Source organism: Saccostrea cucullata, unplaced genomic scaffold (genome assembly GCF_032062105.1).
Source record: "Saccostrea cucullata isolate Sc308-1 unplaced genomic scaffold, CSIRO_AGI_Scuc_v1 ctg13, whole genome shotgun sequence".
In the NCBI taxonomy this organism is placed as follows: Eukaryota; Metazoa; Mollusca; class Bivalvia; order Ostreida; family Ostreidae; genus Saccostrea; species Saccostrea cuccullata.
The window spans coordinates 1,265,751-1,285,599 of NW_026917991.1; the positions used below are offsets into that span (position 1 = coordinate 1,265,751).

Below are 19,849 nucleotides of genomic sequence, written 5' to 3' on the forward strand. Positions count from 1 at the left end.
ATTTATCTTTCAATACAGTTGAAGTACCCCAAAACTTATAAGCAACGCGTTGCAGATAACAGGATATAGCCAAAATAATACAAATGAACATACACATTTTAGATAATTATTAATACACTCAATAACAGACTTACCTGAGTTTCTCTCATGTATTATGGAAACGAGAAGTCTATCAACGTCAATAATATTAAAACCAAATGCGTACATTTATAGAATCCGGAAAAACTCAAAACGCAAGAATAATCAAAGGATATCCCGAAGGAAGATGGGCGCATTTGGCGGGTGATCTGCAGGAATCATTTGTACGAAACATTTATGGTTTAAATGTCCATGACTTGGTTGGCTGACCATAGCTGGTCAGATTTTACAAACACAGCCACATGATATTTCTTTCATTTAGTTTGAAATACCTTGCCAGATTGTAATATTTATGTCCGTTTTTCTTAGGAAATACAATAACAAAGTAATGCTTCACAAAAAAAATAATCCTATAAGTAAAAAGCATATGATAAGTGTACATGCACATCAAAGATTAAGAAGAATGCAAGATTGGAATTTGATTTCGCTCTCGATGTAACTGAACCAAAATTAATCTAATTCAAAATTTTGATAAATCAGTACATAAAAAGAGACCGACAAAAGAACTGATATTTTGTGTTAAAAAAAATTAACGCCCCATGCGAGGCTCGAACCAAAAACTTTTCATTTCTGGTGCACTGGACAGGTAGTCCACACTACTGAGCTATCACCGCTACGCATATTTAGCGTATTATAAAAGGACAAAGAAGCACCATATTTATACGATTGAATTTTTGGGGAAAAGTTCATTTTTTATGGTCTCTGGGTCTTCTCTCCATTTTTTACAAATGCATGTTCCTTTCTTTGAATTAAAATGCACACAAATAACGTTTCAAAATTATGGAGAGAAGACCCAGAGATAGAAATTTTTCAGAAAAACGTGTTTGAAAATGCACCATTTTGTACCAAATGTTTGATCTAGCCAATTTTGAAGTCATTTTCAAGCAAATCAAAACTCGCTATCGGGAAATTATTTTCCTTTCCCAATTCGCAAGAATCCGATAAATGAAAAAAATGTTAAAATTTCATGAGACACGTCGATAAAATTTTCACTTTTCAAGTACGCCCAGATTCCTGCCGAATGCCAATCAAAAGCGCCCTCGTTCTTTCTTTTTTGTATGATAAAATTTTGAATTCAGAATCATTTTTTTTTAAAGAAACGTGTAAGCTATCAGAGATCTCATTTATATGTATAAAGAAGTACCCTTTTAAAAAGAAAAAAAGGGGGGTGATTTAATGTGAAATTAATAAAAATGCATCAGAGAAAAGATAAGCATTTAGATACAAGTCATTTTGGAAAAATTAACCATATATAAAGCAATGGAAATAGTCCAAAATATTTTAATCATTTAGATTACTGGTGTTATCATGCAAGCTTCTTGTAACTATTACAATACCAGGTATACCATTAGTTTTCCCAACTAGAGTTCATAGAAGTAACAATTTTCCTGCAAATTTTGCCACATTTCTATGCCCCCATAATCGAAGATTAAGGGGTATATAGTTTTTGTTGTGTCCGTTTGTCTGTCTGTCTCTCTGTCTGTTTGTCCGCAAAATCTTGAACCTAAAATGCTCACAACTTTTGATTTAGTGAAGCATATATGATTTTCATATTTCACGTGTAATATTCCTTGTGACAAGACCTTTCTTTGGGATCACCAAATTGGACCTTTTGACCTATTTTCTTTTACTCTGGCCATAACTTTTGAATGGTAGATATAGGATTTTCATATTTCACATTCTTTGTTGCAAGACCTTTCATTGGATACAAAAACTTTAACCTTGGCCTTAACTTTTGAACGGTAAGGGCTAGGGCTTTCATATTTCACATATGTAATCCTTGGATACCAAGAACTTTGACCCTTTGATCTTGACCTTGGAGTTTGACTTTTAAAAAACAAACTTAGACTATAACACACCTTGTTTTTATCTTAAAATGTTCTGCTAAGAATCTGGCCATCTTTGCAAAGGGGGAACAATGCTCAAAAAATATTCTGCAACATGCTGTCCATCACATGTTTTATTTTTTGATACTCTCCATTTAACAATCATGTGACTTTTATATGAACACAATCTTTTTTTCCTTCTCTTTAGTGGGATTTTTCAAATTGCAATGTGCATAAATAATAAGAAACAATTCAGCATGTAGTATATATATGTGGATTCATTTATTAAAGCATTTATTGTATACAAAGAGCACAACACCGCTCAATATCAACCTGTAATTCTTTTAAAAAACAAAAGAATATTTTTACTGTATAAATTAAATTAATTTACAATAAAGATAAAATTCATTCACTTGGAACATGTTGTGTGAGTCAAAAATCAACACAGGGATAAAACTGACATTTGGAGTATATCATAATTCATGCATAATCAAACAAATTCATGAAGAGACTGAAACACTCCATTAAACAGGTAATTACCGGTATACACATGTATACGAAAATGGACATGACGCTTATAACACACTCATATCATACTAACATTTAGAGATCACAATAAATCAAATCACAACAATTAGACACACCTATAAATTATATGCAGAATCACAAATGTTGTACAAAATTAGCACCATTAAAATACATTGCATTTCAGATCCAGCAAATATAAGATCTCATAAAGCTTGACATATGCTCTTAATGATATTTAAAATGGTATGTAATACATAAAAAAATATATATATGGCTATTTATTTTGCCTCTTAAACTGAAGTGATGCAAATCAGCATTTCATTTAAATATCCATTGCAAAAACTTAACATTTCAGGATATATACATTTCATGCGATTGTCATATCTTGATTTATAAACAGATAAAATTACACCTTAATTTATCCAATCATTAATATATATAAATTCTAAGTAGGTATTTAGCACTATCATAGACACCTACATATACAGAGGGTATAACAGACTGAGGTAAAAGTTAAAATTAAATAATAATGTAAGCTTATTTTAAAAAGTTTAATAAGGACATCCGGTTCGCTGGATATTTTCCTGTTCTACTAAAGAGAACCAGTCTACAGGAGTGGAGTCTATTTTGAAATTACGGAGACAACCCTCGAAACCCTCAGGGGCTCCATCTTTCTGGTTGAAAGAGGCAATCTGTGGCACTGCATAATCTGAAACAAAAAATTATTACACAGTAGAAAAAAAATATCATTGAGGATGTATGAACTAAATCTCAAATTGTGATAAAAGTTGTTTAAATAATTATGAGTAAGATTTAAACTTGACTTGTAACATGTAACATGTAAAACTCAGGTAAGCTTACCTGGTACCCCTCCCACGTATAAAGCAGAGGAGGTGGTGACATTCCTGAATGTATCCTGGCTGCTGCCGTACTGCGGGTCACCACCGTCCAGAACCAGCTTCACCACATTTCCAATCAGGGTCGCCTCCAGAGAGTGCCACTGGTCATTACAAATATTGACGGAATCCGCAGACTCAGCTGTGAACAGGGCCACATTAAACACAGAGAACTTCACCTGAAACAAAGTCATTTCTTATGTAGATTTACATATTTATCTTTGTTGAATGTTCTTTTCTGATGTTATAAATAGCTATCAACATGAATGAAAGGATTCTTAAATTTAAATACAAGCTTTTGAATTCCACTTAAAAGTCATAGATGTATTTACTTCGTACCAATGTCGAATACAATGAGAAATCAAATGTAGAGTAAATAATTTCATTTATGCGTGTATGAATCTAACAGCTACCTTTCCTTGATGCAGCTCCAGCGTGACTGCATGGTTGTCAGTGATAGACAGAATAATACCATTGGGTTTGTGAGTACGAAATTCTAACTCTATCTTCATTTCTCGACCAACTGCATACTTATTGGCTATTGAAAAAAAACATAATTGTTAAAAATGTGAGAGTCATTGAAAAGATATTAATTTTTTTATTTACATTTTCCCACTATTTTGCTTGTTAAAAATTATGTATTTAAGATGATTGATAAAACTTGAAATGCTTTTGATTTCAGATTAGACCATACCTATGATTCCATACGAGTTTTCCTCCAGGAACACTCCAGGCTCCATATTGATGTAACAAGTAGTGACACCCTGTACGTGTGTGGCATCAGCTATCATTATACTCCGAGTGTTCACAATAAAGTTCCTTAAACAGCCCCTCAAACTGTGTTTTACCTGAAACAATGTTTAAAAAATGAATATCTAATTTCTATGTTTTGTCTGTTACTATAGACTGATATACTTTTTTCATAAATTCAGCCTATACAATACTGGTTACTTACTAAGTCTTTATTATTGACAGAATCATAATCCACAATGGTTCCCACAATGAGAGGTGCGTTTATGGATAATTTCTTGGTGATCTTCCGTCTGTCCATTTCCAGCTTGTCGTCAACCTTCAGACTGATGCGGCGCCGGTCTTTAGAAATGACTGCTGTGTGCCACTTCCCATCAGTCACTACTTTAGAGGAGACAAATTTCTTTGCCTTTCCTCCGTTATTTGTCCAGAAGACGACAACAGATCCACCCTTTATTTGTGCTGCCACATACTCCGTGTAGTTTTGATTGGTTAACAGAAATACTGCTCCTTCATCATAAAATGTACGAAAGTCAAAGGAGATCTGAAATCTTAAAATAAAGACATGTACATTAGTCATATGTTTAATGTGAAAAAGAAAACATTGTGAAGTCAACAATGCAATACTTTAGATCTAGTCATTCAGTCAGACCTGAAAATGTACTGTAAAATTTCTCTCACGCTCAACACGTAAAATGTAATTTTTTTCCCCATTGCCTCCCCTGAAAACATTTTTATTTACATTTCAGAAGTTTTATATTATGTGGGCCTCTAACATAAGACATGACTTACGATTCCTGAACCTCTGCTGGATCAAGTATCACTTTCCCATGGCTGTTCTCCGAATTCCCAAAAATCAAAGACAGAAGATTTTGCTGTAAATCTGGAGTCTTTGCACATGAATTTGGAGAAATGGTTGTGGTGACAGCTTTGGTGGTTGTGGTAGCCACCTTAGTGGTGGTGGTGGGTGGTGGTTTTGTGGTTTGTGGATCCAGAATGTCTTGTGGATTTTGATTGGTTGACAATCTACACCTCCCTATATCAGCTCTCTCAAACTGTAGTGGTGTATTCAAGTTCAAAATTCTGTTAAAAGAGAGACAAAAATAGGAATGATGAAATTTTTCCCTCAGAAATTACCATTTGGCAAACAAACGGGGTATCCTTATATTTATATATTCAGTAATTTTGGTAATTACGCAAAATTGAATGGACATACTCTTCATTAATGATAATGTCACTGACACATCCCTCCAGCCCCTGAGTGGTGGCTACCATAGCCTGTCCCTGAGGAAAGATGAAGTTGATGACTCCTCCTACATACAGATGATCTACATTGATTTCATCCTTAATTAGTACAACTTCATCTGTCTGGGCCTCATCATCTATGTACATGGTAATCCTGTGATGAATAAAGTTTAGTAACTTACATATAATGCCAATAAGAATGCAAAAGTGATGAACATGTTAAAAAGATAAGATAATATTCCCAAGATTTTTGTGAATTGATGGTGAACAACAAGGCATTATAGATGACAAGTAAAAGAAATTTACCTATTTCCATCTTTCTGTATGGCTACATTGTGCAAATTTCCATCGTTAAAAGTTTTTGATGTTTTAATTTTTTTTGGAAGACTATTGGTACTAAAACTTCCTTCAACTTTACCATTAGACAGCACTATAGAGTAAAAGTTCTGAAAAATAAAATATTTTTTAAAGTAATTAAAAATAAATGATTCCCTTTTAAACACACTGGTATATAAATGTCCACATAACTGCAAAATGTAGAGAAAAACTAGAACAAATTTGAAAGTTTAATCAATAATTGCTGTTGAATACATACCCTTTGATCATTATCATAGGCTAGCAAGAGAAGAGCATTCTTTTCCTTTGTTTTAAAGGACAGAGAAAGATCAGCAGTTTTGTTTGACAAGCTAGCAGCCTTATACTTGGCAAATCCATCTCCATAAAATGCAATCGTTTTGTAACCCTGAAAAACAAGAATTACAAGATGAATTTCACAAAACTTTTAAATCATAAGATACATTATTAACATAGATTGATAAAGGGTCACTAATTTCCAAATGCCAAGTCTGAATGTAAACAAACCTCGTCTGGACATCCATTGGTGACCCCCACAGTTTCTCCCGTCAGGAGATCCTGGTTAGCAATGATTTCCCCTGTAATTAAACAATTCATGCCCTTTTTAATTATAAGAAAGAAATAAAAATTTCCAAAAAATTTCTTAAACATAGATTGACTCAAAAATAAAGATTATATTGGCATTTATATATATATACATATATTTCACAAATTATTGTGATGTTTTTATTATGCCAACGTGTTATGAGTCGCAATAATTTGAATGCATTTTGAAATCAAATCCACTGTATATGTATCAAGTCATTCATGCAGAAAATGTAGGTGAAGATTACCTAATTATGGTACTGATATTGTTGGTTACCCATGATGTGTAGACTGACAAATTATCATGCCACTATAAGTTATAGTTGCTGAGATATGGACCTCCACCATAAATTTATGCAAAGTCACTCGGAAAAATGTAGGTCAAGATGATATTTCGTTTGTGGTTACCCATGATGTATCCACTGACAAATTAAACAATTCATGACCTCCCCATAAATTTTGCAAATTATAAGAAGAGAAATAAGAATTTCCAAAAAATTAAGTTATAGTTGCTGAAAAAAACCTCCATTATCAATTTAACCAAAGTCATTCATGCAGAAAAATGTTCAAAATACCTAATTCTGGTACTGATGTTGTTGGTTACTTAACCTGTACAATGACAAATCATCATGCCATTATAAGTTATAGATGCTGAGATATAAACCTCCACCAAAAATTTAACCAAAGTCACTCATGCAGAAAAATTTGTCAAGATGACCTAAAAGACGTTTGTGGTTAATGATGTATCCACTGACTAATTATCATATCCCTATAACTTATAGTTGCTGGAATATGTCTTCACCATAAATTTCTTAGTCCCAGAAAAATTTGAATTTTTTTTTTCAAAATCATACTTGGGAAACAACACAGCTGAATAAAATTTGAGAAAGTTATTGCAAAAAATGACTGGGTTAACCAAAAGTTAAATATTTGGCACCTTTTTGTAGATATTCCTTATTTGTACATGAATGACTCAAAAAGATTATGTCAAAATGCTCTTGCTACTTGCTACATATTTTCTTAGTCCAGGATAGAAACAACACAGCTAATTAGAAAAAAAAATCTATCCTAAATATTTGGCACTTTTTGTAGGTGATAGTTCATTATAACAGATAATTCCAGATTGCATCATGCATGTATATTGTGAATAATTACCATTTCAAAAAAGGTTGGAGATCATAACTTTCTGGAATTCCCCCAAAATAAAGTCTCTTCCCTTTCAATTCTAACCCTGTGTTACTCCCTGGGGCTCTCAAGAGCTGCATGTCTGAATTGTCAATCTGAAGGGAAGCTAAGATACAAAAAAGTATTCAATAAGTACAATTGTACAGAGAGTTCTCCAATTTTGTTGTTTTATAATGATGCTTTGCAAATACATGTATTTCATTCTCAGTTTAAATACCTTCATTTACTTGAATATTTCTTAAAGAGCAATTAAATCATGAGTCTTTTTTAATTTGTCCATGTATATATTACAAGTGTATATATTTCAATTACATTGAAGTGTTAGTATGGTAAAGAGATTTTAATTTCACACACACAACCACATCAGTATAGCATAAATACAAGTGTTGATAATTGCTTATGTTTCACACACAAGGTTTGTTAAGAGCATGCAAGTAATGTGAAGTTTGTACATATATAATTTTTCACTCATATCTACAAATCTAAATAAGCTATGTTCTGATTTACCCACTGTGTTACATGTACTGAATGACACAAATTAATTCTACAGGGACAGGGAATAGCTACAGTTAAAAGTTGTTAGTAATTAATAATTAAGTTCTTGCAAAACTAAGCGAGGGTTTAATATAGCAATTGAAAAAGCAGTTTGTTACATATATTATTCCAAATAAGTGTCAAAGTTTACATGTGGCTCAAACAGTGCATTAGTTGGTCCTTAACAATACATGATCAAAAATGGAGCTATAAATTTAACTTCTTGTTGATTCAAGACACGTACGTTCATCCAACTTTACTTTCCACTTCACTTTTAAGGGCAATGGCAACATAAGATTTTTTTTTGGGGGGGGGGGGGGGGGGGGAGGGGCCGAAAAAAAAAAGTTTCTCAAGGTTGTAATAAGTCAGAGGCCATAATCTACTCTAAAAAGTAGGTAAAAACTTCAGGCTTGCAATGATGGTTTGATGCACAGAAAACACGTTTAGTCATCTGCCTAGTGTGCAAGAAACTTGTTCATGGTTAACACAGTAATGCTCTTAGATGTGCTGGTAATAAGAAGTGTGCTAAGCATGAATTAAGCAGGCTTAAGAAATCTCTAAATAATGCATACTAAACAGTTCCGATTTTGTAGAATTTATGTGCAGTCAATCAGCCCATAGATTAAAAATAAATTAAAATCTACATTATATTGCTCAATGTCTAATCAATTCAAGCACTCTACACATTTTCACAGACCAAAATAATTAATTCCAACTTTATTAGTGTTTTTCCCCAACTATCAACATCAATTTCTGATTATCAATTCTTTGTCTTTTGAAACAAAATACCTGACAATATCAATATCTAGTGAAAAATGAAAACTATATTTGGTTGGTTGCCTATGACCTTCAATATTCTTTCAAGCTTGAATGTGAAGTGAAAGACTGATTCCCTAAATGCTCCAGTTTTAAAATGATTGAACCAACTAATATCTTGTTTGATTGCCCAGTGATAATTTAATTTGTAACAGTTAGTACCCTGTAACCCACTTCTCTCGGCCTGTATTCGAACCCATGTATTGTTAGCGTAAGTTTTATTGGATTCCAAACGTGCAAAACTAACACCGCCAAGGTAAAACTTCAAAACCACTCGCTTATTTTCAAGCGTAAGTGATAAAAAATCACCCTGTAAGTATAAATTAATGGTGTGTTACTAAACGAACTGAATTAACAATGCATTAGTCTGTGATGGGTAGGTTAGTGGCAGCTCATTAATTTCTGCCTGTGATGCAGTACCCGTCAGCAGTTGTCGCTGGGCTACGATGTTATGCCATTTGTTATCGTTATACGAGAAATTGCTGGAAATTGACAGAAAACTCTCGCCACCAGTATAGATCTGCAGAACCACCTTCTGATCTTGTAAACCAACATATAGAAAATCTCCCTGGAAACACAGTCAAGAAAACAATACATCATGAAAACAGAAAATTCTGAAACAAAAACATCAATTACACTGAGAGATTACATGTAAATATTTCACATTATATAGCACAAATTTATAATTTGCTGAAATATAATACATTATCAGGTATATCTTTAATTTACCGATTATTATTTTTATTTACGGTAAGCAGACTTGGGTAGAACTGAAAAAAAATCCTTTGTTAAAAGCATAAGATCACTGTCATCCTGTTCCAATTTATCAAGTCTTACTGTTTCTAAACACAACTGCAAATGAAATTTTGTGAAACCAGCCCATGTTGAAAATGTGAACATCCCAAACCCAAAGCAACCAAGTCTTCTGACCCCTTGACCCCAAAATATACCCATGAGAAATTAGAGTCATCTAACAAATCTTACATAGGTTGATTAATTATCCAGTTCACCCATTCTTCATGACAGATCTAACTATCCAGTCTATGAAATGCTTGTACTTACAGTTTTGTTATTTCCAGTGAACAGTAAAATGGCATCCCTCCAGAAAGTTTTGAACTCCATTTTGACATAAAACTCTGTACTTCTGTAGTTCCTTATCTGAGGTTTGGCTGAATAACCCAAACCATTGAAGTGAAAAGTGTTAGCCCCTACCACAGTAACCGTGGGCCTGGTGAAAAGAAACACTATTTGAACAAAACAATACATAAACTTATAGTGTTAGAGCTAAAGTAATGTTTAAGTGACAGAAGAATTTATCATCAGTCAAAACTGTAAAATTACTGACACATTCCTGCAGCCCCAGCAACCTTGCTGACTGGTTGTCTTGAAGTTATGAAGTCCTATTTTCTGGTCATCAATGTACATTTCATTCATACACCCAGAGAAATTTGCTATGCTTCTCAATTCTGATGACCTCTGAAATAGTGGCAATTTTTCTCTGTGAGCACAATGTAAAAGGGGGGAGGGGAGGGGGTAGATTTTAAAACAATACAGCCCTGCAAATTTTTTATGTTTATTAATTAGAAAGGAATGATAAATATACATACATTCACCCCAAATGGCAAACCAGCCACATAGAGCTCTGAGTTTTCATCCAGCTTCAGAAAAGAGCGGCCAACAGGAGATGTTCCCTTGAATGTCTCAACAGTCTTCCCATTGGATAGTTTACTGACCTCCAATGTCCCTATGATACCACGCCTGAAACATGGTTATTGGTAATGATGAATTATTGCGTTATCAACAGCCATAATATACTTTGGAATAATTTTAAAACATGGAATCCAATTCTTATGGACTACTAAAATCTAATAGAATAAGAACATAATAAAATGGTTTGACACCTTGTCATAAAACATATTCCCTATATTGCAAAATTTCAATTTTTGTGTATTTTATGTAAAAAAAATATTCACAAAAAATTGAACCCCCAATGAAACATAATTGAATCTACAATATACATATATCAGCACTAGATATTTTGCACTTGATGTCTAAATTTTCCCTACCTTTCAGCTTTGACATGGTACCACTTGTCAACAGTATTGATAAAATTGGCCTCATTCTGAATGGGAAGATCACTTGTGACACTACCCACGCCTGCTCCAACATTCCATAAAAATCTAACCTTTGCACTGATCATCTCTACTGCAAGGAACTCCTACAAAGAGGTAGTTACACCAAATGGACATATATGATATTCAAATATGCAATATCATTCTATTCAAACAGCTGTAGTCTAAAATGGTAGCCTTTCATCATTCAATTTTAGTTGAAAAGTTAAGCCAACATAAGAATAAAACAAATCTGATATTCATTCACAAATGTCCAGAGATTACAAAGCACCAATTTGTTAAACCTGCAATATTATCAAATATTTGCATTTCCAATGTCTTTGTCCAAGAAAAAATTACAAGTAGTTAATGTACTTTATTTCTACATAAATGTACTGGATCATCTATAGGCGCAATGAAAAAAATCATGTGCATGGTGGAACAAATTGAGACAAGAAGCTGGCCTTGTATCAAGTGGATTGGCGGAATCAAGAGCATGTAAATATTAAGGAATAATTGTCAGGTTTTCTTTATTTCATGACGATGATCAATCCATTGGCTTGCGAGATAATTTTACAAATAAACACCTTTGGCGTTTATGCAAATTATCATGCAGGCCACTCAATTGATCACATCATAAAATTAAAAAATTAGACAGTTATTCCTTCAATAAATTTTGAATATAAATTTATCAATTTGACACAAACCGTGGGAGACTTTTGCAGCAATACAAAGATTTGGTTGTTAGTCGCATTGTTTGTCTTGAAGGAAAAGGTGATTTTATTGGTGACACCGGCAGTAGACTTGGAGACGTAGGATCTAACACACTGTCCATTGGCCGACAGTGACACCTTCACCTGTAAATAAATATAATCACCTGATGAGGCCCAAAACATTGTAAATTTAATAACAACTACCAGCATTGTTTTTAGCCTTTTCTCACAAAAGATGTTAACTTTGCAGTCTGACCATTCATAATGAGGATTATTCCACAGTTGCTGTTTTGTGAGTTTTGACTGTACATACCTTCTCAGCCTGAGCACGAGCTTGCTTGATGTTGTCTCTCAGCATCTTGAGTTTGTCGTTGAGCCTGGACTCGGCAGTCATGGTTCTGTTGGCTGCTGACTCAACCCCATCAACAATAGCACTTATTTGTTTTATATTTGCTTTTGCTGTATCAACTACAAGAAACAAACAGATTCGTCAGCATCTTAATCTGTGTCATTATAATGTTTTTTTCAAATGAAAAATGATCAGATAAAATCCTTTAAATGTTGGAACTCACTTGAATTCTCTATGTTTTCAAATATGCCATCAAACTTTACATCCCGGATTTGGTTTAGCTTTGGAATAAGATCTTTCTTTATGTTGCTGTTAATATTTCCTACTGTTTCTTCCAGAGATTCTAGATCATCAGCTGTCTTGTCAGTGTCTTTGGAAATCTTCAAAGCTTTGTCACTGAGGTCTGTCAGGAAAGTAAAAGTGAAAATGACTAAAAATTCTATTGCCCACATTACTTAAATTGAAGAAAAGAAAGAATGAAAATAAAATCAAAATCATGAGAAAAAAAATCAAATATTATTGATGACAGATCAAAATTTGAATTGTGCTGCTGGTTTTAAGTTCTAACCTTTAGGTAGTTGTCTCAGAGCCTCCTTTACGTCAGACTGGCCTTGTCTGATCTTGCTTTGTTCTTCTTCAACACGAAGCAAATCCTCATTTAGAACACTCAAATGTTTATCCAAACCTAAAAAGGACAGTCACAATGTTAATCAAAATAATATTGTCTTAAGATTGCAATCCACTCCACTACCTTTCTCAAAAAAGGAAATCAGGGGTTGAGAATGCATAGTTGAACTATATCTTCATCTGTCTATAAGATGACCATGACAAGTTTAACATACCTGGAACTTTACTAAGTGTTTTATTGGCTTGTCTTAGCAGTTCTCTGCTCCTGTTAAGTGAGCGAGACACCTCATCTGTAATGTTCTTCACTCCAGCCTGTGTAAAGAAAATGTTATATCAGAAAGTAGACAAAACTCTTCCATTTTATACATGTATATAAAATTCATCCAAGCAAGGTTTTAAACCCATGTATGAAAGACAAGATTCCATGACATGTAGATGGAACTGAAAACATGGATTGCTTTGATCAAAAAATTGCACATGCAACTTCCATAAAATGTGTTAATTAGAAATAAAGCACCCACAGAGTGCTATACTTTAAATCATGCAAAAATTAGCACATTTTTCTACTGATCATAAACTGAGCTCCTGAAATGCATAGACTGTTTGAATGAATAAAATCACAGGTTGTAAAATGTTAGCATAACATTAATTTTTCATTGGAATACTTCAAATTTATAATACTGAACCATAACCTACAATTTTGATGGATTCCTCTGCTGCTTTGATGGCTCGTTTGGCTGCTTCTTCTGCCTCGTTGACAGCCTTCACAATGTTACCATACACCTGAGCAGCCTTCAGAGGGTCAGCCGCATCTGCTTTGGTCTTCTCAAACTCCCTAACGATAAATTAATACACAGATAAAATTCGCAATACCAATATGCATTTTAGATTTAATGGCATGATCTTTGCTCTTGAAAAAAATGGTACAATACATGTATATTCTACACACTGCAATGAACTATTTAAGAATTAGTCCCAGTCAAAATTGTTTTTGTACCTTTCCAGCTGTTCAGCATAATTAGACAGGTCCCTTGCATGACTCTCTGCTGCCCTGACTTTGGCCTCTGTTCCAGGTATCTGACTTCTGCTATTATTGACTTTTGATCTAAGTTCTGGCAAAATTTGGTCAAAGATGCTTGCTTTTCTTTCTACATCCTGGAGCATATCAAAAATCATTTTTAATGATTGTTAAGTGGATTGAATATTCATTTAATTAAACTAATTTGACAGAGGAATTCTCAACAAATTGAATGTTGATCAAAATATACAATTCCTGGAGAAATTTTTAGATGCAATGGAAATTTTTTTTTTTACTTTGATGTTTTCCTTGGCTTTTTCCAGTTCACTTGCTGACTCAATGTTGAGTTGATGCCCATCCCCCAAAATTTTAACAGTATCATCATGTACCAGGTCCACATCAACCAACATATCCTGAAAAAGATACATAATTATGTAGGACACACATACTCTAAATTTTCTTTTCCTCTCTTCTTTTCCAATATACTTTTAGATTCTTTTTTAAAATTTTACCTCTGTTTTATTTTTTGTTGTGAGAATGTTATTTATCATTCCAAACACTTCGTCTGACTGCCTGTGAGATTCATTAGAATGTCTCTGAAGGTCTTGAAGTTTATCTACAATAGCCTGAATTTCCTCCATCACTCCCGATGTGTTCACAAGTTTGTTCTTCATTTCCAGCACTTTTTCTGACAATTTCTCAGCCAGTCTGAAAAAGTGTGTTGTGACAAAGATTGATGTTACAAACTTAATATGAACAAATACCTCGGTTATAACAAAGTCACTGGGACCTATGAATTACTTTGCTATATTTGTACTTTGCTATATCCGTATAAGGAATTCTTTAAATTCATATAGCTGGGGATCCAATATTACTTTGCTATATCCATGTTTGTACTAAACGAGTTTTACTGTACTTCCAAAATAATACAGTACTTGATATGAAATGCTCTTTCTTCAAACAGAAATCTCCTCTTTTTCCTACTTTACAATCAATGAAACTAAAATACCATAATTCACCAAAAGCGAAACAGCAAGAAAACCCTTTTTATATTTGTAATTTTAATTTCTGTTTACAAGCATTTCAAAGTCCAAAAGACAAATAATTAAGCAACACAAATTGATCACATAAAATATTCCACCTACTTATTTTCTCTGAGTGCCCTCTCCAGATTTCTGGTAAAATTTCTGTCTTTGATGTCCCTTAAAATGGCTCTCACTTTCTCCAAGGCATCAGTGACATTTATTCCACTTTTGTTATGAAACAGGCCCTGAACAATATCCACTAGCTTATCCACAAAGTCTGAAAATACAATATTTAAACTTCACATAGTGAAAGAACAAAATAGACAATCAATTAAAAGACAAATACATGTAGAAGATTTTGAAAATATGACTATTTATAAATCATAAAACTAATATATTTAAAATATAATTAAGGTCTTCCGTCTTCACGGAAGACCTTATAGTGATTCTATTGTTTCTTATTAAGGTCTTCCGTCTTCACGGAAGACCTTATAGTGATTCTATTGTTTCTTATTATTATTAAGGTCTTCCGTCTTCACGGAAGACCTTATAGTGATTCTATTGTTTCTTATTATTATTATTATTCTTATTATTATTCTTTTTTTTGCCAAAATTTTGTGCAGGCGATTTCTCGAGAACTATTCAGCGGTTTTCAACGAAACTTTCACAGAATATGTGTTATAATATGAAGTTGTTACTTTTGAAGGAAAATTTGGAAAATACGATTCCGGTTCCAAGTTATGGCCAATTTCCTGATTTTAAAATGCAATTTTGTCGCCCCTTTTTATCAAAAATGGCTGAGTATATGAACTGGAGACTAATTGGAGATGATAGATCATGACTTTGTGGTTTGCCGAATCGTATTTTTGTGCGTCGAACTTCCGGTTGTACCGGAAGGGTATTTAAAAAATGCAATTTTCCAACTTTTTTGTTATTCAATATTTTTTTGTGATGTTAATAATTTAAATAGAGACTCATTTGCGAATGCGTTATATGTAATTTGTTTTAGAATCGAAAAAGCCCATCTCGAGATATTTGCATTTAAAAATTTGAAGCGGTGTTTTCAATGGCCGAATGGTTAACGCGTTGGATTGTCACGCGAGCGACTTCAAATGTCCGATATTTTTTTTATCACTTTTTCTGCTAGATTTTTTGCGTTTTATTTCAGAATGGGACGGAAGACCTCTCGTTGCTCGCAACGAGATCGTTCTAGTTATTATTCTTATTATTATTCTTTTTTTTGCCAAAATTTTGTGCAGGCGATTTATCGAGAACTATAGCGGTTTTCCGAAACTTTCACAGAATATGTGTTATAATATGAAGTTGTTACTTTTGAAGGAAAATTTGGAAAATACGATTCCAGTTCCAAGTTATGGCCAATTTCCTGATTTTAAAATGCAATTTTGTCGCCCCTTTTTATCGAAAATAGTTGAGTATATGAACTGGAGACTAATTGGAGATGATAGATCATGACTTTGTGGTTTAATCGTCTTTTTGTGCGTCGTAGTACTTCCGGTTTGTACCGGAAGGGTATTTAAAAAATGCAATTTTCCAACTTTTTTGTTATTCAATATTTTTTTGTGATGTTAATAATTTAAATATAGACTCATTTGCGAATGCGTTATATGTAATTTGTTTTAGAATCGAAAAAGCCCATCTCGAGATATTTGCATTTAAAAATTTGAAGCGGTGTTTTCAATGTCCGAATGGTTAACGCGTTGGATTGTAATTATTTTTTTATCACTTTTTCTGCTAGATTTTTTGCATTTTATTTCAGAATGGGACGGAAGACCTCTCGTTGCTCGCAACGAGATCGTTCTAGTTATTATTATTATTATTATTTTTCCGTACACCAAATTTTGTGCACGCGATTTCCAGGGGGTGGATTTTCATGAAATATACAGAAATTATATGTTGTTATCGGAAGTTATTTTTTCCGAGAGATTTTTTGAAAATTCTCTTCTGGTGCCAAGTTACGGGACATTTTCTGAATTTAAAATGACATTTTGTCCACGATTAATCTCAACAACGGTAGAAGATATCAACATGAAACTTTCAGGGATATATCGTGATATTCACTATACGCGACCTTTCGCTCGTCGTCAATACTTCCTGTCGTTAGGAGATGCGAATTTAAAAAAGTGCATTTTCTAACTTTTTTGTTCTTCAATATTTTTCATTTATTTTTGGAATATCAATAGTGACCTTTCCATTGATGCTTACTATATAAGTTGTTTTAGTATTGGTTAATCTGAACTCTAGATATTAATATTTGAAAATAAGCGGGCCCGAGTTCACTCCGCCATTTCGCGAGTAGGGGTTTATGGTGGCAGTAAGCGTTTGATTGAACCATTCTGACATAGGATACATGAAATGTGAAAAACTACTTGGACTCTCACGTAGTAGTACGTTGCAATTCAGTGTCAATCTTAAAAATTATTTTCCTTTTTTCTGCTTTAGTGTAACTGGGCGTGGTAAGATATATGTAATATGTACAATGTGTTAAATATACTTTCTTAACGTCGAAATAAAATAAAGGCCATAAGAACGTTTTATTTATTTAATTTCATTGAAGCTATCACACCTATTTAATAGATCAGTCCAAAGAAAAGGCGCGAATATTTACTCGTGGCGTTTGGCGCGAAATTATGAATAGTGGTCCGCCTTTTATAATTCTTCGACAAATGTACTGTTGCAAAAGTATACACAAGTATATTTAGAGCACTGCTCCCAATTATAGCATAATGGTTTGCGCGTTAGGGATAAAAGAGAAAAAAAAAGTGCATTCACGTTGTCTACCTGAGTTCAATCCTCCTTGTGACCAAAATTTTGAATCACTTTTCAGCTTAATTTTACGAGGTTTTTTTTCCTGAATCGGACAGAAGACCTCTCGTTGCTCGCAACGAGATCGTATCTAGTTATAATTCTGATTCCTCAGAGAAGTTTTATCGTTGTTTGTTATCAATCCTTACCCCTCATGTCCCTGACGGTGTCGTTAAGATCGGCCTCCAGGTCAGTGGCATTCTTCTTCAGGGTAGCTGCTTTATCCCCCAGTGGGCCGGCTTTGAGCTTAGCTCTCCTGGACTAAAACATATAACATTGAGCTTTAAAAGGGTACACCATGTTGACCTGTATAAATCTTCAAGTTTATTAAAAAGAAAGAAAAATGTGTATGTGTACTTTTATCTTTTTTTTTTACCTGTAAGATATTAATCACTATCTAATCATTAAGAAAAACTTTTCCAGAAATTCAATAATTAAAAATAATTTAATCATAATAATCTGAAAGATAAAAGGCAAAGTGACTCAAAGCAGATATATAAAGATACAGCTAGAGTAAATGTGCTGGGTGGTAATATTCAACCCACACAGAGATTTATTGATTATACTCCAGGAAAAATTATAGTCACAACTCATTTGTATATTATAAATACAGTTACATCTTGTTATCTCAAACTTCAAGGGATTAAGGTTTAACTTTGAGATATATAAAGATATGTGACAATAAGGGCAAAAACTTAAAGACAAGAGGCCCATGGGCCACATCGCTCACCTGAGCAATGTGGATAGGAAAAAAGCAGAAATCAGTTTAATGTTGAAAAGTTTAAACCCAGTAGTAGTCTCAACCATCCTTAAAAGGGAGATGGTATGATTTGAACAAACTTGAATCTTCACTAACTAAGGATGCTTGCATATATTACCTGTGGCTTTATCACATTTGAACTTACATTGTGGCCCCGCCCTATACCCCAAGGGGTCATGACAAACAAAATTGAATCTACACACACACCAAGAATGCTTCCATATGAACAGGACTAAGAGAGAGAGATTCTTGAAAAGAATTTTAAAAATTTTTTTCTACATGTTTCTATGTAAAACTTGGATTCCATGTTGTGGCCCCGCCCTACCCCTTGGGATCATGATTTGAACAAAAATTGAATATCCTGAGGATGCTGACATATAAATATGATCATTCATGCCTTTACTATTCTTGAGAAGATTTTTAAAGAATTTTCCTATATATTTCAATGTAAAACTTTGATCAGCCATTGATGTCTCGCCCTACCCCCAAGGGGTCATGATTTGAATAAATCTGAATCTGCACTACCTGAGGATGCTTCCACAAAAATATGATCATTCATGCCTTTGCTATTCTTGAGAAGAAGATTTTTAAAGAATTTTCCTATATATTTCAATGTAAAACTTTGATCGGCCATTTTGGCTCCGCCCTACCCCCAGGGGTCATGATTTGAACAAACTTGAATCTACACTACCTGAGGATGCTTCCCTATAAGTATTATTTTGTTGTGTGTTTTTGAGAAGAAGATTTTTAAAGAATTTTCCTATATATTTCTATGTAAAACTTTGAACGGCCATTGTGACCCCGTAATGTCGAAGGGTCATGATTTGAGCAAACTTTATATACACACTGAGCACCATAAGTTTCATCTTTCCTGGCACCATGGTTCTTGAGAAGAAGATTTTTAAGGAATTTTCCTATATATTTCTATGTAAAACTTTGATTGACCATTGTGGCCCCGCCCAAAGTTTGGGGTCATGGTTTGAATAAAATTGAATCTACACTACCTGATGATGCTTCTAAACAGTTGCAATCTGGCACAGTGGTTCTATAGAAGAAGATTTTTAAAACATACCATCAAATTTTCATTATTTCTTAATTATCTCCCCTGGAATAAGGGTGTGGCCCTTCATTTGAACAAACTTGAATCCCCTTCAGTTAAAGATACTTTGTGCCAAGTTTGGTTGAAATGTTTCCAGTGGTTACTTGAAAGAATTGAAAATGTGAAAAGTTTACAACGACGACGACTACGACGACAACGACGACAGACAACGGACAAATTTTGATCAGAAAAGCTCACTTGAGCCTTTGGCTCAGGTGAGCTAAAAAAGGGTTGGGACTGCCAATCTACTTCAAAATAGCCCTGGTATTTGATATATTGCTTTTTTGAAATATAAAGGAGGTTCAACTGTATTGAGCATATTGATGATTGATGGATAAGAAAATAACTACCCAGTATATATTATGTATTTATATAGGTGAAATGAGAAGCTATCCAATTAGCAATACAAACATATACAAACACACACCAACATGCACTTGGACTAGAGAAAGAGAGAGAGAGAGAGA

At 33.7% G+C, this 19,849-nt stretch overlaps 1 protein-coding gene across 1 annotated transcript in view; it reads right to left on the reverse strand.

Annotated features, from left to right (window-relative positions):
- Window positions 1-3,043: 3,043 nt before the first annotated feature.
- The window catches only part of LOC134276702 (laminin subunit alpha lam-3-like), a 55,801-nt gene continuing 38,995 nt past the window's right edge, over window positions 3,044-19,849 (reverse strand). The window contains exons 37-64 of the mRNA XM_062759003.1: window positions 17,673-17,784; window positions 14,821-14,977; window positions 14,188-14,383; window positions 13,972-14,088; window positions 13,655-13,812; window positions 13,354-13,492; window positions 12,873-12,969; window positions 12,599-12,715; window positions 12,254-12,433; window positions 11,995-12,149; window positions 11,676-11,825; window positions 10,924-11,075; window positions 10,465-10,615; window positions 10,203-10,333; window positions 9,920-10,085; window positions 9,020-9,167; window positions 7,478-7,613; window positions 6,731-6,744; window positions 6,245-6,315; window positions 5,979-6,125; window positions 5,690-5,829; window positions 5,355-5,537; window positions 4,931-5,221; window positions 4,344-4,689; window positions 4,083-4,236; window positions 3,802-3,926; window positions 3,354-3,567; window positions 3,044-3,201 (exon numbers count right to left, since the gene is read on the reverse strand). Coding sequence (XP_062614987.1) covers window positions 3,044-3,201; window positions 3,354-3,567; window positions 3,802-3,926; window positions 4,083-4,236; window positions 4,344-4,689; window positions 4,931-5,221; window positions 5,355-5,537; window positions 5,690-5,829; window positions 5,979-6,125; window positions 6,245-6,315; window positions 6,731-6,744; window positions 7,478-7,613; window positions 9,020-9,167; window positions 9,920-10,085; window positions 10,203-10,333; window positions 10,465-10,615; window positions 10,924-11,075; window positions 11,676-11,825; window positions 11,995-12,149; window positions 12,254-12,433; window positions 12,599-12,715; window positions 12,873-12,969; window positions 13,354-13,492; window positions 13,655-13,812; window positions 13,972-14,088; window positions 14,188-14,383; window positions 14,821-14,977; window positions 17,673-17,784 — 4,305 coding nt within the window. The remainder of the gene's footprint in view (window positions 3,202-3,353; window positions 3,568-3,801; window positions 3,927-4,082; window positions 4,237-4,343; window positions 4,690-4,930; window positions 5,222-5,354; window positions 5,538-5,689; window positions 5,830-5,978; window positions 6,126-6,244; window positions 6,316-6,730; window positions 6,745-7,477; window positions 7,614-9,019; window positions 9,168-9,919; window positions 10,086-10,202; window positions 10,334-10,464; window positions 10,616-10,923; window positions 11,076-11,675; window positions 11,826-11,994; window positions 12,150-12,253; window positions 12,434-12,598; window positions 12,716-12,872; window positions 12,970-13,353; window positions 13,493-13,654; window positions 13,813-13,971; window positions 14,089-14,187; window positions 14,384-14,820; window positions 14,978-17,672; window positions 17,785-19,849) is intronic.